Consider the following 23,447-nt stretch of genomic DNA (forward strand, 5'->3'; position numbering starts at 1 on the left):
CTCTACTTACGTGAGGCCAGCAGGCCAGATACGCATTGTCTCGTTGATGACCTGCCCCAGGTATTTCAGTTTTTGGGTAACTGTCTCGTAGTCTAGTGACCCCTGCAAATACAGTTTTGCTTACAACCAACACTTCAGTTCCTCTCTTCGTACGCTATCAAAAGGGAATTAACCCTGGTACCTTAAATGTAGCATCAGCTGGCATCTTTCATTGAGATATTTACCTAGAAGGCATTCCTCAAATAAGTTACACCTAAAGCTGACCTCAGATCAAAATTTTGAGGATTAAACTTTTTGAAGATGCAGTCCTGAATGTGAGATCATCCTGTTAAAGCTATGGCCCAACAATATTTGACTATGACTGATGGGTTGGGACTTTTTTGAATATACATTATGCCTACAAATCGAATCTAAAACTGGCGGACACAAAGCCGCAAGATTTCTGTCTGGAATGTAAAGTTGTATTGAAAATATGAGATAAATAAAAAAAACACCGAAGACACTTAAATCTGTTTACGTGTAGGAAGGCAAACGCATTCTTACTAGCAGCGTGCCACGCTTGCACACTGCGCACCAACAGTGACGTCACGCTCCCCAAATGCGCAGGCGCGGCACCTCCGTCGTCTGCGCAGTGGAGGCTTCCGTGGCGTAACATATGCGTTGCTTCGCTTTTCTTTGCTTTATTTCTGAGGCGTGCCTTGAGCGGCGCGTGCTTGATGACGTATTTTTGTGGCCATCTTTCGGGCACGACGGTGACGCCGCCTTTTCGCGCAATAGGACATGAGGATTTCGCCTTAAACACATTTTCACTTTAAGGCGGCGAAGAATTCGCAAGGAGTATCGTCTCTCAAGAACTATAACGTAGCATATGTTAAAACCAAACAAGAAATTAGGGATTTGCTTGCACCACGGTTCATGTCCCAGTAGTCAGAAACCACCTTCACAAAAAAAAAAGAAATAGCTCAGCCCCAAAATTAATTATTTCGAACACTATGTAGGTGTAACTATGTTACAATTTCTTTGATTTCTCGCCTATACATGTTAATCGTTATTGTCAGAATTATTGCGTGGCGTCATCACCAGTTCTATTTTTCTCATTAGCCTCCTGTCCTGTGTGCATAAACTAAACTTAATCTGCAATTGTATTCATGCCCAGAGAGACATGTCTGATTCACAGACCTGATTCTGATTCACAGACATTCATAGAAGATGGCGAATGCGGAGGGTGTGTGTGCCGACTGCTCCGGGAAAATCTTCGGCAGGCAGCAGTATCTCGAGTGCTGCGGCGACTGTGGCCAACGGTTTCATTGTAAATGTATCAACGTAAACGCGGAAGATTACGATGTGCTTATGGCAAGCGGACGGAGCAAATATAAATGCAAAACTTGCACTCGGCGGCGAATATCGATAAGCGACACGCCCCCTTCTACGAAAGAAGTTGGCGCCAAGGAACCAGCGGTAGCAGCGGTGGCTTACAACGCGGATACCGAGAACAAGCTTCTCGGCCTCGTGGAATCGCTGCTCGCAAGAGTAGACAAGCTGTCAGCGGTGGTGTCGTCTCAGGGGCAAGTGATTGCTGCGCTCCGAGATCAAAATGGAGAGCTACGAGCCAAGGCGAGCGAGACGTTGGACGCCGTGAATCAACTTCGTGCTGTGCTCGAAAATCCCCCCACCGTGACCCCACCTGAGAAACAACGGGCTACGTTCGCCGGCGCTCTGCAAAAATCGGCAGAACCGGGCAAGTTGGCCAGCACTGCGCGACGCACCGCGACGCAAGGAAGCGGTACGATGGCAGCTTTGAATCCCAGTGCCAATACTACATCCCACAACAAGAAGGGCCGACAGAGCGACATCAACGATGCTACGACAGATGAAGCCAACGATGGATTCCAAGAGGTTAGACGGAAGAAGAGCACCATGAGAGCCGGCAAATGCAAGTCGTCGAGCATCTCAAGTGCTCGTCGCCCGCGGAAGTCTCTGTTTGTAACACGCCTTCACCCGGATACATCGTCTGAAAATGTTTGTGAACTGTTGGCGTCAGTTACTGAGGTCACCTGCTTTGTGTGCACCAGGCTGCGAAGTAAGTTTGACACTTATTCATCCTTCCACATTGCTGTAGACGATGACAAGTTGGACGTCATCAGCGACGCTGAACTGTGGCCTGAGGGTTGTCTATTTCGTCCGTTTTACGGTCCGCTAAAGGACAGCATGCGTTTTGACCAAACGAGCAACCAACCCAGGAACGGCGATGAATAATGCACGCAAACTATCTTTGTATTACCAGAATACACGTAGCATACGTGGAAAGGCTGCGAAGTTCATGGAAAATTGTATCGCTTCTGAATATGATATATACTGTATAACTGAGACATGGTTGCGGGAGGATATTCCTAGTACCGAGTATTTTCCGTCCCAGTTTTCAGTCTATCGTGGGGACAGAGATTGCGAAATGTGCAATCAAATTCACGGGGGCGGTGCTCTCATAGCAGTCCGAAGCAATTTAGAATCCTATCGCAGACCTGATATGGAAATTTACAAGGAATCAGTGTGGATCGAAATTAATCTTCACGGACAACAGAATATTCTTCTGGGGAATTACTATTTCCCTCCGCAATGCGACTTTTCCACCTTTAGTTCTTGTATTAATCACGCTTTGAGCATGATAGACTTCGCAAAATACCGTGTTTTTATTACGGGCGATTTTAACCTGCCTGGTGTGAATTGGGACACTGGTATCATAAACTCGTCCAACTCAGAGGTGCGAAGAAAAGCGAATGATTTATCTCAGCTCGTGAACTACTTGGAACTATACCAAAAAAATTTTCTTCTCAACTACAAAGGCAACGTGTTGGATTTGTTCCTTACAAATGATAACGAATGTATACTACAACAAGCTAGCGCCCCACTTGTCCCTGTTGACACCTGGCATGTCCCGTTTGAAGTAGATTTTAGCATAGCTGATAACCAAGGTACAGCATGTCCGCAAACGACTGCTTTTTCTTATGCAAAGGGGAATTACCTGGAGCTTTACGAGTTTCTTGCGAACACAGATTGGTCAGTCATTACATCAGGTAAAGATGACGTAGATAAACAAGTACTAATGCTTACAGACCTAGTGACATCAGCTATGAAGATGTTCATTCCGGCTTACGTACATGGTGTCACAAATCACTACCCTTTTTGGTTTTCCCACGAATTGAAACATACAATGAGGAAAAAGCTACGTTATCACAGACATTACAAACTGACTAATAATCTGTTCTGGTACGAAAAGTTCAAGTCGGAGCGAGCTTTAGCGAAGCGTCTTTATCGTCGGGACCTCCGAAGCCACACTCAAAGTGTTGAATCAAGCCTAAAGCAAAATCCGCAAAGTCTTTGGAAGTATACCAGGAACTTCTCGAATAAAAAGAAAACGGCACAGAAGATAACACTATCTAACGGTTCGGAACATATCAGCAGTCCGAGCGACGTCTGTCAAGCGTTTGCGGATTTCTTTTCTGGTGTTTTTGATTCCACGGGAAATACGTCTCAAACTTGCACACTGCCAGACCAGGAAAACGCATACTTATCAATTCCCGAGCTCAGCATTGACAACGTTTTTGCGGCGATTCGGGTGTTACCACCTAAGAAATCGGCTGGAGCCGACGGAATTCCTTTGTTTATAGTGAAAGGGTGCGGTGACGTGTTAGCTCCGATTTTAACTTTTGTATTTAATCGGTCGTTGAAAGATAGGCTTTTTCCAACTGCATGGAAGTACTCTCTAGTTGTGCCAATATTCAAAGATGGGTCGGCACTAACTGTCACTAATTATCGTCCAATTTCACTTATCTGTTCGTTTGCCAAGGTGTTCGAAAAGGCCATGCATTGTCATATCATGCATTTTTTTTCCAGACGTATAAACGTACAACAACATGGTTTTATGCCAAATCGTTCTGTGGAAACAAACTTAATAGCGTTTACGGAATTTGTGGGTGCCAAACTAGGGTCGAAGCAGCAGGTCGACGCAATTTACTTTGATTTTAAAAAAGCATTTGACCTAGTGAGCCATTCACTGCTAGTTAAGAAACTTGCGTCCTATGGTATCTCCTTACCTCTTTGCGAATGGATTCACAGCTATCTGCATGACAGATGGAATTCTGTTTCATACGGTGGTGCACAATCAACCGCGTACCTCTCCAAATCGGGAGTCCCGCAGGGTTCTAGCCTATCGCCTCTGCTTTTCATCATCTTCGTGAACGATATTTGCTCATGCATAAATCACTCGGAAATGTTACAATTTGCCGATGACGTTAAGCTTTTCCGAGCTATTGTGGACATTTCTGAGTGCAATAAACTACAGCAAGATATTACAGCATTGGCAGACTGGTGCAAGGACAACAAGTTGGTTCTCAACCCTGCTAAAACAAAAGTCATATCTTTTTCGAGAAAACATTTCTTTAACACCTTTGACTACACTTTGAACAAGTGCTCGATTGAGCGCGTCTCAGTTGTACGTGATCTAGGAGTTTTCTTGAACAGTGAATTTAAATTCTCTGATCATGTGGCATACTTGAGCAATACATGTTACCGTACTTTGGGCGCAATTACCAGAATGACTCGAAACTTTAGAGGATATTCTTGCTTTTTGCATTTGTACCGATCCCTCATCCTGTTTAAACTGGATTTCTCTAGCGTTGTTTGGAATCGTTTAAACCAGACAAACTCTAATGAACTTGAAAATGTACAGAAGAAGTTTGTTCGACTACTTTACGATCGTTATTTTAACAGGCGAATTTATTTCAGCCATGAGCGATTGTTGAAGATTTTAAACCTGCATTGCCTCTCCGAAAGGAGGCAGGCACGAGACTTTTTATTTTTACACAAATGTCTTCACGGTTTCATAGATTGCCCCAAGCTAACCTCATCCGTACTCATTCCTGTACCTGGCAGGTCTCTTCGCTCCCATCGTGTTTTCGGTTCCTCTGATCCAAAAAGCTTAAGACCCATTGAGCCTATCCAGTATAATTTTAACATGTCAAATGTCGCAAACACGCCCGAAGTAGACATCTTTTTGCGGGAAAGTTTTAGTTTGCGGTCTCTGCTAGTGCTTTTATAATGTGACGCCCTCTTGTATCAGTCTTTTTGGCAAACAGTGTTATTTTCAACTTTATGCACTTTTCTCATTTACATTTATATTTCACGTTTTTGTTTGTTCAAATTATGTATGCGTTTGCGTGCATCTTTTTTATGCAAAACTGCATCTAGGTGTCAACGGTGCACCCTTATGTAGGCCTATGGGTTGTTTAGGGGCACCGGAAAAGTACAATAAATAAATAGTCCGCAAACAGCTACTGTACGTCATAATTAAGTAAATACTGAATTTCATGTTTATTAAACAACTTCAAAATATTCAAACTCCAAATTGGTTTTATTCAACTCAAACCCCTTTCTAGGTTTATTTATTTAGCTCATTTTAAGTTTTAATTACTTTTATACTTTACGGCCATTGAGTCTGCGACAGATCCCAAATTCGACCCCTTAGCCAAAAAGGTCGGAGACTCCTGCCTTAGATAATAGTGAAAGCGAACTCAAAACAAGTTAGTGGTAATAATGCATAAACAATTAAACGTGGCTTAGTCACCGGCCTTACGCCGAAATACCGCCAATTACATGAAATCCGAAACAAAAGAGGTAGTCCATGGCGTCTCACCCCATATTCAAAATTGCCATCTCTCCACACGAAATCGGCTTCACAACATGGAGTTTAAACAAAACGACCTTTCAAGATTCACTGAAATACCTGAACAATGACCAAGTACTAAAGATTATATTCAAATAGAAGCAAAACTTACAGAGTCATCCACTGCCCTTTTCACTTCTTCTCGAACCTTCTCTTGCACATCCGGGTATTTGCCGAGAACGAACATAAGATAACACAAAGTTGTTGCGGTGGTTTCAAATCTGTGGGTGACAAGCCAAAACTCATTGCAAACATCTCTATGCTTTCTTTGCAATAATTCAGTCTTTTATAAGAGCCATCAAATAACGTGCTCAGTATTTAAAAAAGATAGTACTTCAAGAATATCCTGACTTTAACGTTTATAAACTATTTTCCACTTAAACGTTTTGATTTCGTCCGGTAAGAAGAGCATTCTTTCGACGAAACAGATAGTAAATTGGGAAAGGTAGCCATAAAGTACAGTCTACACAAAAAGACAACAGACCAATTAATTTGAACACGCACTTTATACGGTCGTGTTAAGCACATTTTCGCTAGAGACAGTCTATATTTAGAGAGGGGAATAGAATAAACATTTATTTATTTACATATTTCATAGCAATGGGGGCTTCGCCAAAACTAATGTAGCACGGCCGACTAAACTGCCTCGTAGGATTGGTCTTTCATGTTGTTAGAGATTGCACAGTAGACCATGAAAACTATAAATATATCTTAAACAACAGTCCTCTTTTAAAATTATACATCCAGCATGAGTTCGTTTCTAACTCACGAAGTATACCAATATTATCGCTAATATTAAGAATCATTGAATAACACACATTTATCTTATAACGCTACAAAATTATTAGGCCAAGTCTAATGACCTGATTATTGGTAATGAATTCATAAGTTTCTTTAATGGAGGGAAGCACTCAGGTTAATAAGATTATAAGCTGATAGTATTGGGAGTGCGTGCACATAAAAGGGCATGACAGTTCACGAAAATCGATAATACGCAGGGCCACTTTTTGTAATGAAACCAAATAAAATCCCGGCAAATGCTGAACATTTGGTCTAACATTTGTAGTTTCATGACTGAAGCAAGGTGCGTTCCTTAAAGCGACAAAAATAAAATAAAATAAAAAGAAATCAAAGTAATCAAACTCACCCTGCAGCGAACAATACAGTGGTGTTCATGATTACTTCTACCGATGAGAGCGTCCTGGTCTTAGAAAAATCTGCCAAAAAGGGGTAATTTCAGTCAACTTTCATCGGGCACTTCTATTGCGATTGATCCCTGGCGTTCAAGAATCAAGAGCGAGGCACTACAATACATTTGTGATTGCTTGGAAAAATTAGAAAAATGACAGCCAATTTTTCATGTGGACATAAATGTTATGTATATACAAGAAAAAAACTGGCATAACGCTTTAGTATGTGATATTCAAGTAGCCTTCTACACTTCTCAATATGCACCTATCGCCGACAACTGAAGCTTCGAACAAATGTGGTACTAGAATCGGTGTTCCAGCGCGAATGTGAGTTTCACTGCACATGTATACCACATAAATTTGGTAATCGATTAATGAAACTAATATTTCATCCTCCCGTGTACCTTTCTGGTTGGAGTTCGTGGTTTTATCCGATGACGTCCGAGTTGTTGCCTGTTCCTCGTACTCCGCATCAATGAGATTCTGGAGAATGTCGTTCCTTCGAAGCTATAAAAAATTGTGGAATAATTAATGAGAACGTACACCCCGCTCTCAATTATCTTGGATTGAATTTTTTTTTTTTTGTCGAGCTTCAGAATGACCGTGAACGAAACTCGTAATAAACAAACAAAAAATGTATATACATTCTTAGGTCTACGAAGAACGACTTCTTTATTTTCATTCTATTTTTTACAGATCTACTTGTAAGATTGTTTTTACAAAATCGCATGACCAATTCAAGCGTCTAAATCGCAGCATTATTTGAGGGTATCAATCATATATTGATGTTATTCGCTCGTGGGATGACGAAAACAACGAGCCTGAAGTCATAGCGCGAAATCAAATTCAAAACTTTCGCACTCACAACTTTATTACAAAATATGTTTAAGGTCCGGATTACATACGAAAATACGCAAGTCAAGGCATTCTAAAGCATTCATGCCCATTGCGGGCAAGTCATAAGCATAAAAATCATGTAGAAGTTCTACATAGCACCAGAAATAATCATTTTAATCATAATTATTTATTCCTAATTACATTGTGCATACTTAGTCTACATTAACAGAATTTACCAAGCGGCGTAGAGAAAATCACACTAGGGGCCATGCGATCCGCAGTTCATCGTTTTTGCTCTGGCCCATAAGGCAGAGTCGAAAAGAAGCTGACCTAACCATGACCCGTGTGAGCCAGTGGTAGAAGGTGGAGAGTGCGTGTGCGTAGCTGGCCCACTCCTCAATTCATAAAACCTTGTCTCAATTACTTTGGTAAACCCGTGAAGTACATAAGCGTGTCGGCTATGAAACAAATCCAAAGCCACCAAAAATCGCCCGTAACCAAGTAGAACAAATAACGTACGGATAATGCATGCACGGCACAATGCGTGCTCCCTGAGTTTATCAAAACTCCCAAGATAATTCTAAACATTTTTCTTCCTAATTAACGCAAAATTTGATATTCAAGAACTTAAGGCAATGGGAGCTCGTCAGAACAAATTAAAATGCAATTTCCTGGAAGTTTGCGATGCTTCTACGAGATTTCTTTACAAGGGCCACTGGCTAAAAAAACATTGTTCTCAAGCTCAGTCTTCAACAGAAATTGCGATAAAAGATGCAGACCTACCTCTGGGTTTTTCTTGCGAAGCTCGATCACCTTCGCCACTTCTTCAGAGACCCTAATAAATGAGAACGTCCCAAATGTCCAGTTCAGCCAAAAGATCGGAGCAGCCAGCACGCCGAACGACGTCGTGCAGTCTGAAAAAAAAATGGTTGCAGAAACCACTATTGGGTTGGTTGTCTATAAATAGCCATAACATTCGCCATAAGACTCCTCACGCAGCTCCTTGGGAATACGACGACGAGTATGATGAGTAGACACTTTACTTTATGAATGGTTTACGACGCAATTATCGACATTCAGCGCGACCGCAGCGCACCACTTCGAAATTGAGTAATTGCTTCGTCATTGTCTAATCGCCTAATCTTCTGTCTTTGTGTAATCGTCTAAAGGGGCACTCCGGCGATTTTTTGAGCTACCCCAACTAACTATATTTTCTGAATCCTCGGCGTTTTCCCTTTCGGATATACTGATTAGAATCACAAAATTCCTTGCAGTTGCGGTGAAATCGGGAAATAAAAATGTTGCAGAAACCAGAATTCAAATATATTCCCCTTTTCAGTGCCGTGACGTCAGTAGAAGCAGGCCTTGCAGTCGAGCAGGCACTCTAAAAATAGACTGTGCCAAACATTTGTTTTGTGCTGGTGATCGGGTACTGGAGGACGACGTCAAAGATGACCTCTAGGACGACCTCAAGGGCGATTTCATAGACGACCTCTAGGACCTCGTCCTCGATGTTGTCCTAGAGGTCGTCCTAAAGGTCACCCTAGGTGTCGCCCTAGATGTCGTTCTGTATGTCGTCATACAGACGACGTCAAGCACGGTGTCTACGACGACGTCGAGGACGACGTCCTAAAGGACGACGTCTAGAGCGAGCTCAAGGACGACCTCTAGAACGACGTCGAGGACGTCATGTTTTTTTAAGAGGGTGTGAACGTGAAGGAGTGCGTGCTTTCGCTCCACATACGCGCGCCGCGCATACGTATATGCATTCGCATACGCATTCAAGGTTCAATTCCGTGTCGCTAAAACCGGATGATGTAGCTAAAACACGATATAAGTTTAATAAACGCAAGTGACAAAGACAAAAATCAAACGTGGGTCTTTGAGTTTAGGACGTACCATAAGGGTGCAGAACGCACCTCTCCTCAATTGCATGCGTTTTCTAGCCACCCGGTTTCAAATTCGTGATAGTTCTTACGATAATAATCCCTGGAAATGGGGAACAAGGAGGAACACAGGACAAACACAAATCTCCAAACACAATCGAATGACTGCTACGCCACTGAAAAACTCCACCTGGTCCTGGCATCGAACTAGATACCTCTATTTTCAGCTGAGCGCTCTACCAACGCAGCTAACCAGGAATTAAACGTCAGTAGAGCAAACGGTTTTTAACAGCTGCCACCAGTCTAACACCAACAAAAGCGAATGGCCTATATATTAAGGTTATGATGATAACGCCAATAATGCAAAGGTGTAAATGAACTGGACAAGGATAACGATAATAATCGCTGGAGAAGGGAAACAAAGGAGACAAAGGACAAAAACAAATCTCTATACTCAGTTAGGTGACTGGCGCGTTACCAACTGAGCTGCCCAAAAGCTAGACGTCAGTAGAGCAAACGGGAGGCAGCCGTTAAAACCCATTTGCTCTTGTGACGGCTGACTCCTGATTACCTCAGTTGGTAGAGCGCTCCACTGGCAATGGAGAGGTTCGTGGTTTTAATACCAGGACCAGGACCAGTCACCTCACTGTGGTTGGAGATTTGTGTTTCTACTTCATACCCCTTGTTTCCTCCTCAGGAATTATTATCGTTAGCCTTGTCCAACTCGCTTGCACCTTTGCACTAAATACATTAATAACACGTGATGATTCCGTAAAACAATAAATTGAGTACGTGTATTTTAATTACATTTTGCATTAATGAAATGTATTGTGTTTAATTCAGTTTTATTTTCAAATTCCTCTTCTGGTGGATCCCGAAGTCCTTGCAGGGGTATCAGTTTTCACCATATTGGCATTCTAAGTAATCTCGGGAAGAGAGTAAAAATTTATTTCACAGAATATTTCTAGGATTTTGTTTTACATTTTTGTTTAACATGTACGTCTGGGAACATTTTTATTCCCATGTGCCTAGAACTTCTGTTTCCCTAACGATGCCTAAGAATGTCAACAACCTTCCGCTATATATATGCACCAAAGTCGAAAAAAGAACAGGTAGACAATCATTTTCCTGTCACACTCTCTTATGGAGACAAGAATTTGAAAGGTTAACTCTTTTTTACAGCAACTGATTTTATATAAATTTAAAATCGCGTGTAAGTGTATTTCACAGGAACATATTAACCTAAATACGCCATCCTTAACTGTCGCGTTCTGTCACCATGTTGTCAAAAGTTCAAAAGAAACGTTGGCAATCTACAATTTAATCTTGAGATGTCCGACAGCGGACGCTACAAACAACCGAAAGAAATTAATTTATGCGGACCGCAAGTTCGTCTGCTTCTTTGCAGGGGTTGTGATGAAGTCAGAACGTCGAACTCTGAATGGCTCTGATCGAAGGGTAGTGGGTAGACCTCGAAGCAACCTGCCTTAAGGCCTACCCCCTATTCTTCAGTCAAAGCCGATCAGTGCTCGGCGTTGTGTTGTGACCCGAACCGCAGAGCAAGAAGCAGACAAACTCTCGCTCCGCATACACCAGCACACTGTTTACAAACAAGCCCGAGTATGTCCACACCAAGTGTGGGCACTGCACGTGCTCATTAGACAAATCGGGTAGAAGTGACGCCTCTGCGCATGCGTAGAGCCGACAACAGCGCCACCGCACTGGATTGACGTCAGAGGGTGCACGTGTCCTTCCGGTTGGACGAAGCGAGCCGCGGAACTATAAGTCACGTGGTGCGCGGGGATTACAGCAGACTGGCTGACATGGCACGTAGGGTCCGCTGCTGTACATCGTGAAGCGGAACGGGGCTTAACAATTGATGGATATAAAAACCCGTTTTGCATCTACGGTCGGTACGGATACGACCGATTCGATCATTCAACTACGTCTGCAAAAACGCGTCCTCGGTTCGACCACAAAAATGCAAATTCGCCACCGAAACAGGATGACGAGGCTGGAAATATGGCCGAAATGAACCGTTGTAGTGTACTTGAAGATCTGCGGGTAACGTTCTGCCCGAGAAAGATCGCAATCTTCTCAGTTAAACGAAAAACAAACAGGTTCTAGGCGTAAATCGGCAAAACATGTTTATAAATGCTCTAAACATTCGAAAATTGGGTATGCATAGTGGCCGGGTGGTCTGGGCCCTCGTCTACTGGCGGTAATCCACGCATAGTTTTAGGTGCGAGTCCAACGAAGGGCCTCACTTTTTATTCTTTTTCCCCTTTTGTGCATTTTTTTTTTCTAGTTCTAACGCAGCAGGCGCATAGTTTAAACACAAAGTCACCCTAAGGAAGCTTTTACATTTATACTTCGTTCATCCTTAGTGCTTGCGAAAGCGTTTCAGTGAGAGCAAGCAATTTTCAAAGCAGTTTCCCTTGCTATTCTGTACGCAGTTTCCCTTGCTATCCTGTACATGTCGTTTGCCGATCGTATCGATCGTACCCATACCGATCGACAAAGCAAAACGGAATGATATGTCTTTAGAAAACAGCCCAATGACTTCCGAAGTTTTGGGGACTCAATAGACCCTTTTTTTAAACGTCCAAGCACTCTAGAGCTCCTGAGCCAAATATTCGGGTCCGCCATTATTTGGAACGAACAGTGGACATGTATTGAACACAAAGGCTGGGTCAGCGTTCGAAGAGAACTCTGATCAAATGACGCACTTGGTGCCCATGAGAATGTTGACTCCCAATGTTGTTTGACTGGATTTAGAAAAGCCTATTGAAAAGAAAGAATTGAAAAAAAAAAAGACTTCCTGGTGTAGACATTACATCAATTCAATGAAGGCGCACTTGCCCAAATACGCGGTTCCTACGGAACGGAGGAAACCGGATTAGAAGGGAACGTTAGCACCCCGTTTACACTCCCTTATATGCGCGGCGCAACGCCATTGCTAGTACGTGCTATGCCGTCAAGCCAACCTTTGCACTATGTTGCCGACTCTCTCCCATGGTCTTGATACGGTGCGACCAATATCAACACTTTCAAGCGAGGTCTGAGCAGAGTTCCCAATAACGCTATCGCTAAAAAGCTCAAGCTTACGGGCCAGCATGTGGAAAGGTCCGGTCATGATTTCCCGGAAGGCTCGCTGAGCCGTCACGAGAAATGAATTCTTCTGATCGTTCTGAAAACTGTTGTCGATTCCGAGCGCCGCCCGGCCAATGTAGTCCATCGTGAGCGCCTGCGTCGCCTCGAACATGCAGACTTCTTGGCCCTGGTCGGCTTTCTTGCCGAGAACTTCCATAAACACGTCGCCAACTTGAGTGATGTGATCCATCATCTAGGCAGACAGATACAAATTACACGAGATTGGTCAAGCTGACCAAGGCATAGCAGAAGAGAATGTTTTGATCGAACGGCAAATTTCCGATAGTGCGGCTAGTCCAACGAGGTATACGGCGTTCCCCAGAAAAGAGAGCCGTATTTTTTGGTCCTGGTAAATAAAGTGTGCATCGCAGAAAACTCCAACGCCGTGAAAATGTGACGCTAGTGTATAGCTTAAAACGCGAAAGTTTTAGAGCCTGACGTTACTTGGATCAAAAGATAACTAAGAAATAAGACATTTCTCTCTAAACTGACGTCCAGCTAAGCTCAACATTGTCATAACAAGAAATAGCACTGTGGACGCCAACAGCGTTTATTTCAGTATTAAAAAAAAAAAACAATTTGTAAGCAAGAAAGAGAGCAATATTTATTTTTCTTGTTGACAGGTGTTCTTTACTGCCATTAATCCCACATTGGTCTACAGTGTATTAGACTAGTGGGGGTCCACTCATAAAGAAACATTGTTTATCTAAAGTATCTTTGGATCCAGCTAACGTCATGTGCTCAAACTTTCGCGCTCTATCCCAAACGCTAGCGTCACATCCTCACAACGTTCCAGCTTTCTGCGATGAATAGTCCATTTACCCCAAGATAAAAACTTTTTTTTTTGTTTTTGGTGTTTTTTAACACCCGTACTTTTTATGGGATGTGAAGCACCCTCCACTTTCCGCAGTTGCTCTCCGGAGAGTCGCGTAGCTTAGCTCGCTTGGTACGACATGAACAAAAAGTAAGACCGCAAACGAGCTGGTGTAAATTGAACATAATTGCCAAATATCCCCAGATTCGTTTCAAATAAGAAACAACCAAAATACGAAGTGTTCGTGGTTGTGCTGTCCCCGTTATATTGCCATGGCCTCAGTATTTCCCGTAGTGAAGATATGATGCGCTAACAATCACTTATTCGCGGGCACAGTTCCTTTATGAGCGCCCTTTTTATGTTTGTTTTAGATCTTCCCTCTGCGGTGTAGTTAGTGAAGTATGTGACACTGTGAAGTGTGTAACGCTGAAACATAACTGAAAAGCGTTTCATCTTTTTTACATAACCTTTTTGTGATAATACACGTTTTTTTTTTGTTTAAATACACCAGCCATTTTCGCTTAAAGGCCGCCGTACAATTCGCGCTTTCCACTTTTTCTGCGTTTCCTCCTCTCCTGCCCTTTTTTCCTTCCTTCACCGCCCTCCCCCACCTGTTTACCGCCCTCCCTAGGGAGCCTTCATGTGCGCTTTGCTAGGGTGATGCCACCCTTTGTAATACCACTCGCCGACAAAACAGCAGCCATTTTGTTCCTCGGCGATAATCCGTGGGGCTTATAACCCTCCCGGAAACAAGCACCTTATCTCAGAAGTTCGGAGCAGCGTTGTGGAACCCACGGAGGGAGGATTAGCATTTTCCCTCTCGGATGGGATTACCGGTGGACACAAAGGCCACTTTCCGGCACACGGGGAAACAATGAGAGATACAAAATGGCGGTGGACGAGGGTGTGGGAAAGGGAAACAGGCAGTTGGCATCACCCTATGCGAAGCGCACATGAAGGCACCCTAGCCCTCCCCCGAGGGGACAACCCGCCGAAGAGGGGGCCTGCTGCTTGACCAAAAATTATTTCGCTGCTCAAAAAAAAAAAAAAAAGAAAAAGAAAAACGCCGCGGGCAGCGATCGAATGCGCTCTGCCGGATGCGCAACGCTCCGTCCGCCTTGAACAAGCTTGTATGCATTGGACTAACATTTTTCGAAGCGCGGCAGGTTTAGTGTAGGTCCTATCATATGGTCCTGCAAGACTTCCCTGTCCGCCACAAGCTAGCCAATAATTCAAGAACATAACGACGGCAGCGTATTCAAACAGTGTAAAATAATATGTATATAATATTTATAAGAACGCCGTTGTCTTCACTGCTTGGCTTCCAAATTTTTAGCGTTGCCAATAATCGTAATCAAACTATTTTTATGATTGAAGACCCCTCGTCGGTGCATCGACCCCAAGATTACGCTTACGTGAAACATGACTCGGCGCGGGAGCGGCTCGAGTCACCGTAAACTTTTTTTTTTTTTTTTCAACGTGGATTTTGCTTTTTAATTTAGCTGAGGTACCACTGGCAGAACACGAATCGCATACTTGGAAGGTATATACCGTCTGAAAACTCATATAGCTGGTTGAGTGAATGCAATACTATCGCATTCGTTGAAGCTTGATTTGTTGATTCGAACTTCAACAAATCACACGCACCCATTCTCCCTATTCCTGTTTACCCAGTCATAGTCGTTCCCTCACGATGCAATCCGAGTACAAGTAACTGTAGTTTATGCATTGTTGACGTTGCACAGCCGTGATCGCACGGTTTTTAGAAGCGCTATAGAACGAGCACAAGCGTCGAATTCCGGTACACTGATTGATTTCTGTCTCACCGCCGTGACGCCACACGAGAAAAGCGATTTCGTTCTGTCTGTGAAATTAGGAAAACATAAATCAAGCTATAATCCCGGTAATAAAACAAAGCGAAATGGATCTCTGCAGCCAATACCCAACCGTTTGCGAGGTGACTAGGCGAAAGCTTATATTACCTCCGTGCCTTTACCCTCTGCACACCGCCAGAGAGAGTCATACAAACTCCTTGGAGCTATTGTCAACACGATTGCGTTTGCAAGCCGGTAGTTTGACTCGGCTGGGATTCGTCCCTTTCATAGTTCTCTATGAAACCAGAAAGGTAGATACTTTTCTACATTGGGTGGGTTTGCCCGGGGCCTCCAGTTATTTACGGCCAAATTCACACTGGAGGCGATTCAGCAATGTTCACTCTGGTCGACACACGTGCACTCTAAAAATGCCAGTCGTCTGCCTTCTCAAAAGATACTTGAAGAGCCAATCATAGAGACCGACGGATAACGAGGCCGAAATTATGCTTATACCTAAAAAAACAAATTATAACACATTTGGCCTCGTCATTCCCAAACTGGTTGCCGGACGAAATTCTCTATGCGTATTGCAAGCCAGGATTGGTAATAGTAACATAAGATACGTACGGCAGAATTCCCTGCCATAAATAAAATGATTTGGCTAACGCCAAAGTAACGCGAAATAGGTGCAAAGAGTTTTGCAAGAGGGAGCGTAAACCGAAAAAAAGGGGAAAAAAAAGACAAGAAAAGGAGAAATAAAAAAAATCTCTGGTGACGTGGCCAAAAAAAATTCTGTTCATGTGATTTTTATTGTCACGTGACCGAACAAAAAAAAATAAACGAAATAAAAAAAAGAACACGAGAAAAAAACCATCCCCTGCCCGGTTTCGAAGCTAGGCCCCCTTGATCGTGAAACTAGCGCGCTACTCGTTGCGCCTAGTTGCGCCAACATAACTTTTTTTTCTTTCTTTATTGCAAGTTGCGCCAACATAACTCTGCCTGTAATGCTCACGCATTCTCCCATCATAGGAGAAAGCTTAGGTGCCTTCGTAGTTTTTCATGTATGTGTTATTTTTATTTGTGGCAAGAGTTCACTTTCTTTTAGAGTTTTGGAGCAAAACGAGCTTTCTTCATCCGAGTCACCTTCTAGACCCAGTAGACCGCAGTGGGTCCTCCGGCTAATCAAGCAGCTATTTTCAAATTCTCTGGCGTGCCCGTCCTTGCATCCGCGGTCGCCGTTTGACAAGCTTATCTTCCATCTAGTAGCCGGAACCCCCACGTCAGCTTTGTTCCGTCCCCACTCCCTCTCGAGAGGATGGCTCGCCCCGAGGCTAATCCCATTCTCTAGACGCTCTTTCCACCCGACGCTGGCCCTTTCCCTCTCCGTCTCTAGCTTCGGGAGAGAAGGTTCTTCCCTGCAGAACGTCCCGTTTGTACAGCGGCCTTTAAATACACCCAGCCATATTCTGATTCATAATGCTCTATTATCCCTAAATTTATCTTCAAATTTAATAATCATAGTGCTCTTAAACATCTACAACGAATCTCTTATTCTTTCACTCCTCTTAGAAATAAAACTAGACAACAATATGTTATAGTTCGCATTCTTCCCATGACCTTTATTTATTCTGCATCTCTCTCTCTCTTTCTCTCTCTCTCTCTCTCGCTCTCTCTTGCTGTGTGTTTCTTTCTCTGTGTCTTAGCCAACTTTTGCCCAAATAAGTGGGCTAATGCCAAACTTTCACGCGCGTCACTTCGCCGACAAAGACCCTTCTCATTTCTCTCTTTTCTTCATTTTTTTTTTACCTTCCCTCCTTAGCCAGGTTACCGCTGAGGCGATTGGCTTCTTCGAGAAACAGCAATACCTGTTCAAGCTGCCGGTTGGAATTATATTTTGTATTGTCCTCATCATTCTGGTCGTACTTCTTGTTTTCTTTTCGCCCTGTTTAAATCTTTTAAATTTGTTTATAAGTGACAACAATAGTTTTACGTGTTTACTGTAGTTTGCTTAAATGTGCATATGACCAATGGACGTGTCTCGTACCAGCTTGAGCTTGAGCTTGGTGAACCCAGGACTGATGCTCTGCCGGAGGCTTTTCCAGTGGGACCCCTTGGCATGAGCCACGGCATTTCCAACAAATGGGTGCATTTCATCGGTCCTCATCGTTATCTGCAAAATAAACATAAATAAATCCACCAAGCGCTGCCATGTCTTTCTGTTTGGAGACACTTGGCATACATGGGCCTTCTAGAATGTCAGTGCACGTTCCTCATCTACCAATTCACTCATCAGTTTCCTCCTAATTCCGGCTATGCAAATAAAAAACAAAATTGGAAGGACTTCTTTAAACGGAACTTGCAAAGCGCTATGCTTACCGTACTTGTTTTTACCTTCACAAAAGGTTTTGCATTTTTTACTAAATATATGACAAAAACTTTGAAATTTTCAATGTCTTACCGATGCGATTAAACTCGGCAGTGTCGTAGTTTCGGGTAATCAGTAGGACATAACCTAAAAACAATTTTTACTTGGGTATCATCGTGCAAAGTTGGGTGCCAGGATGATTCCTCGACCCACAAACGGTCTTCTTTTAAACTTTTCCAAGTATTTATTTAACATAGATAAGTAAACCAGCCTCGGAATAAAAACTGCATACTCCTCAAATGCTTTTGTAGCCAGATGTTGCCAAAAGACGTCTAACAAACCTTTTTTTAAAACCAGATGTCATCGATATAGCATCACAATCAGTACAAAGAGGAAATAGTCACTAAATTTCTAGAGCTTTAATTATTTCAGAGACCTTACTTAAAAAACTAAATCACCTATATACTATATTAATAACAATGATTCCAACTCAGCCATTCCTTGTGATACACATCTGGGGCTAGTATCGGCGCCATCTATCTGGGCCTCTGAGCTGAGACCTTTTGTTTGCTTCTTCTTTAAAGAGATCCGTGCGTTCTTTAATATAAAACTGGAACTTTTAATTAGTGATTCCGTAACTCTTTGGAGTTTTTCTGCAGATTCTTAACAAAGTGATTGTTGGGGAAGTGCAATTCGTGTAAAACTGCGCGAAAGTGGTCATTAGGAAGTTATACACTATTTTGTTTACTTTCACTCTAACTCAACATTTCTTCTATTAAGCGACAAGGAGAAAAACCGAAGAGTGCCCATGGTTTTAATAGAAATTCACTCAGTAAATTCGGAAAATTAAGTTGCAAAAAAAAATCGGCAGTAGGATTAATAGCAAAAGCAACACTCACGCCACGGTCAGTGAAATTCGAAAAGTTTTTAATAAAGACGTGCTTCAGGAACTCAAGGTCCTTCACAACAAGCATTGGAACATCTCCATTGTAGAAGCTGAAAGAAAATCAATGACCGGTATATGCTTGAGCGAAGCATGGCAAAGAGGATAATTTCAGATACTATTGCTATTGCGATAGCCAAATTATTTTTAGACGCTTTACTCTAACAATGTATCCCTGTTGGATTAACTTCATTTAAATACGACAGTGAAATATGGATTCACCCACACCGGCCGAATAAAAATTCTTCGAGTAAATGTACTCTCCTGAAATATGGCAATATCATAGAAAGACCAGCCCATACTGGCAAAGTATTGCCAAATATTCCCATTTTTATCAAACTTAACTTGGAGAGCCTGTTAACTACGTATTCTTTCTTAAGCGGAAGTATCATAAAATCCTTCTTGTATAAAGCATACGCTCCAAAATGTTTAAATTCCTCCATTACACTTTGCGCACTAAAAGCAAGATAAAAATATGAAAACAATTATGATGTTATAGCAAATGTACGTGTCCGAACGTTAGGTCATTAGGAAATACAGCAAGCCAGACACTTTTTTCCTATATTTCTAACTGTTCCAAAATTTATTACATTGAAAGTCTTACCCAAATATATCACCATATTCCTTGCACCACTTATCCAGGGCTCGGAACAACCCCTGTCAGTAAAACAATCAGTATGGGTCACTATATGAGTCGATTAATGTTGATAAAACTAATGAATAGGCACACCCCGACACCTTCAAGCAAATATGACCTAGATCCAATTTTTGAAAGTTAATCTAATAATGTATCAAACGACACACATCTAACCATATTTGGAGGACATCATTCGTGGTACGAAATGCTCAGCAATGTGAGTGGCTTTATTTTTATATTGCCATTATGTAGTTTAAATTATGGTATTTTGATATCAATTCACAGTCACCAAACTAAAGTTGGGTCATGAAGTGTAATGGTGTTCGATAGCACTGTTTTGAATAGTTGATATCTTAGCCACTGAAAATAACCATAAATTTGTGATCAGGGTATAGTAACCATACATTCAAATCTATACGAAATCTTTTTTGTGACTAAATAATTTGTATGTGTATCTGACAGTTAACGTGCCATCTAACCCATGCTTGCTTGGTATCTAATCTCTCTAGTGATATTATCACATTCTGGTGACATACAGAGAAAATCAGAAACAAAAACGATGAACAAGAGGACGAAGCGCTTAAACAGGACGCTGCTGCTGGACCTCTATACAGGGTGTATCTCATAATTGGTTCAAAAATGTTTACAAATAGCAAGGTTGAGAACAGAAAAGACTTTTTGGGCTTTTCACAAAACGTTTCTTTCTCTTATTAACCACCCTAGTTGTCTAGATTTTTTAAGCATTTGCAAAAACACCCATACATTTTTGCGATTGTTCTTCACATGATATTTAGTACCACGTAAAAGCCGACTAGACATACCCCTCAGTAAACTACACTTCATATTGCGGTCATGTGTTACTGCACGTGGCAGTTGGATAAAATAGGCACGGAGACACAAATGCACCATTTAAATGATCGTGCTTTCACTGTACATTTTCTTTACATCGGTTTATGCTCAGCGCATGCTAACTAATAAGAATTACATTCCAAGGATATTGCAGAACTTCATAAACATAATTTAAAGAGCTAAATATAATTAAAATCAGATTCTTAAACTTATCAATAGCCTATATAAACTTACTGTAATAAACTCGTTGCCAAGAAAAAGATTTTTAGCAAGTATGCACGAAAAAATAAATAGTCCAAACCTCCACACCAATCAAGAGCGAACACAAGATCTTGTCATGAAGTGTTAGCCTTAAATTATACTTCTTTCTAGAGCATTTATTTTTCGCAATAGCATACGGCTTCGAAATTTCGAGTAAGCAGCCATATTTACATTTTGATGGTATTCCCAAAGATTTCCCCAAATCAGACTTGGTTTGGGTCCAGGAATTCCAAGGTCTTTGAAGTAGGAAAACGTTTTTCGTCTCCATCTGCAAAACAAATAGACTGCTAAATTCATGGCGCGTATGACTTTGTTCTTTACTTTTTTCTTCTTTTTTTCGAGGGAGGGAGGTTATTTTTGCTAAATCTGTCAATCTTTACCTATAAATATTTAGGTTTTTTTAATCTAAATACTTAAAGCTTGCAGAGAATCGTAGAAATCGCTTTACGTCTCATGCACCCTAAGGTCAAAACTACCCACCATTCTTGAAACACCCTGAATAACTTCCGTGCGCAGATAGTGTCATATGAAGGGTTATTACACATATTGAATATTCGACAAACAACTTAAAAGTAACAAACCTTTTGTTCAAATATTTTTCAAAAATCCTGGTTACAGCTAATTTTATTTGACGGTTGTCTCGAGCAGAATGTGTATTTGAACTAGGCTATCCAAATTTGATCAAGACGATCATTTAAACAGACCTTTATGGGTAATATCTCGCATAAAGCATTCTCAGCAATCTCAAGAATTTCCCCCACTATCTTGCCAGAACATTCCCGCTGACATTACCTAACACCTTCGCCTCAGTATTGCCTGCTCTATTTCTCTTTCTCTCTCGCTTTCTTCTCTTCCTTATGAGTAGTTCAACACCACTAGACGATGACCTAGCCAGCTAGATTAGTCCTCAGTTCAGTCAAGCACCTTTTATTGTGTGTCTTTTTTACTATCTACAAGCATTAACAGATCAACTCAATTGGCAAACTTTCAAGAAGACGCCCCCCCCCCCCCATGCCTTTCTCCCCCCCCCCGGTATTCGCAACTCCAATGCCCTATAGGTGGCGGGGCGTTAATTCCAAGATGGCGGAAGAGACGGGAATAGATTCTTCAGGATTTCCCGTGCGCCAATTCGCTGGGCTGGTCAGTGGGCTAAAAATGATTTATTTGTCTAAAAATACGAAGTGGTTAGGGCAGGAACATATTACACGTGACGGAGATGTCGATGCGCGTTAACCAAACGAGCATGCTAATATTTAAAAGTTGCAGAAACCTCAACTTGCGAAGCTTTGTGGTGGGCGAGGGGGTTTAAGCACCGGCAACGTTACTCTGTGAGGGAGAATATTTCTGAGGGTGATCAAGATATCGTGTTTGCACTTTGTCTGTCCAATAGTGCTCTAAAAAATGAGCCGCGCACTGTGACCGTCATGCTTCGGAAGAGCAGCGTTCACAGTATTGATGTCTTCGTGTCACAGGCGCGCAACTTGCTGCTTACCGTCTCGGTTTTAGTGTAATGTAACACGTGATCAAACTCTTCTATGGTTCTTGATAGAACGTTTGCTACCGCAGGCCACCGTGCGGTGCAAAATTACAACCAGAAGCTCGCGCTGTGCCTTTGAAGCACAACTTTCAGCGCACGCCAGGAGCGTTGCCGTGCTCACGGTAGCCAACAGTAGCCTGCGTTAACGCTATGCTAAATTTGTTTATTAACGTCATTGGCGTGTTTAGAAGTTTCATTTATTGCTCTATCAGAAACAAATATTTTTATATACCGTACATTTTTTTGTACCGTAATATTTGCAACGTTGTGTCACCTTTTTCCAAAACTGCCCGTTCTAAGCTCTCGCCACAAACGGCTGGCTAACACAGACGAGCTTAAAATGCGTCGAGCATTTTTGTATTTGCTTTGTAATTACCTGAAAGCAAGTACGCGTATTCTGTCTTTTAAATTGCTTGGAATGAATGGTTATGTTCTTTGTAAGGGCCTTAAAAGGCGCTTCCATTCCCGATGTGTATTGCTCGATATATCGTTGCGCGGCCATTTTTCTTCTGCTTAGGAGATAGAATTGACTTTTTGTAGACCAAACACTAGAGTTCTACCTTCCTATACTTTGTCTGATCCTACGATGGACTAAAGGCCAAAGCCACGGGCCGCCAGTTTCAATCACGTTCCACGCTATACTATGACACGCTTAACATTGATTAGGGGTGGACGAATAACGCTCGAATCCAAGGCGCAGCATCATTCCTATAGCTTCGACGCTGCAAAAAGCCTATATGTCGTGGCTTCCTTTGCGATGTAAAATTTCTGAGTCACTTAGTGCTCTTGATTCGAACCACAGTCCAACCGTCCCCTCATCAGTGATTCGAGACGCGGGCACCGATACAGGCACCGAAGCGAAATACCGCACAATTTTTAAGTGGCTCGTGATTGGATCTCGCGGTCCGTAGCTTTTGCCTTTAGTCCATCGTAAGGTGAGACGAAGTATAGCGGGAGAATTCGCCGTCACGTTTAGCACAAAGAACCGGCGCCCTTCTTGATGTACCAGTGGCGGATGCGGACATTGACATATGCCACCGCGTGGCCACTTTTATGCCAGATAAAAAGAATATAATTGTTCGCTTCATCCAGCAATAAAAAGGGAACGAAATTTTGAAAAAGGCCAAAAAAAAACGGATCCTTACTGCATTTGTTGGGTTTGGCGGAGCCGAGTCACCGGTTTATGTAAACGAACACTTGACAGACTTGAACAAGAAACTGCTGGGAACGGCCATCGCGCAGAAAAGAAGGGTTGTGTGAAAGTTTGTGTTGTCCTCTGGTGGCAAAATATTTGCGCGTAAGGATGAGACGTCACATGTACTAAACCTCACTTGCCTGGGTGATGTTGAAAAAATTAGGAATTGGCGTAGAATATTTCGATGACTGCTGTATTTTTGTATAACTTCACAATTCTCGATGGCGGAGCATTTTACCGCCCTCAC

The 23,447-nt window shown here is 42.3% G+C and overlaps 1 protein-coding gene across 2 annotated transcripts in view; it reads right to left on the bottom strand.

Annotated features, from left to right (window-relative positions):
- LOC8024934 (cytochrome P450 3A14) overlaps nucleotides 1-23,447 on the bottom strand; it is a 42,529-nt gene that overhangs the window by 7,246 nt on the left and 11,836 nt on the right. For both annotated transcript variants that reach the window (XM_040504878.2, XM_040221233.3), the window contains exons 3-12: nucleotides 20,640-20,736; nucleotides 19,326-19,378; nucleotides 18,678-18,774; nucleotides 17,458-17,583; nucleotides 12,741-12,978; nucleotides 8,530-8,660; nucleotides 7,314-7,416; nucleotides 6,867-6,936; nucleotides 5,832-5,940; nucleotides 11-102 (exon numbers count right to left, since the gene is read on the bottom strand). In XM_040504878.2, the coding sequence (XP_040360812.1) occupies nucleotides 11-102; nucleotides 5,832-5,940; nucleotides 6,867-6,936; nucleotides 7,314-7,416; nucleotides 8,530-8,660; nucleotides 12,741-12,978; nucleotides 17,458-17,583; nucleotides 18,678-18,774; nucleotides 19,326-19,378; nucleotides 20,640-20,736 (1,116 nt within the window). The remainder of the gene's footprint in view (nucleotides 1-10; nucleotides 103-5,831; nucleotides 5,941-6,866; nucleotides 6,937-7,313; nucleotides 7,417-8,529; nucleotides 8,661-12,740; nucleotides 12,979-17,457; nucleotides 17,584-18,677; nucleotides 18,775-19,325; nucleotides 19,379-20,639; nucleotides 20,737-23,447) is intronic.

The sequence above is a fragment of the Ixodes scapularis genome, unplaced genomic scaffold, assembly GCF_016920785.2.
Source record: "Ixodes scapularis isolate PalLabHiFi unplaced genomic scaffold, ASM1692078v2 PGA_scaffold6__148_contigs__length_123643588, whole genome shotgun sequence".
Taxonomy (NCBI): Eukaryota; Metazoa; Arthropoda; class Arachnida; order Ixodida; family Ixodidae; genus Ixodes; species Ixodes scapularis.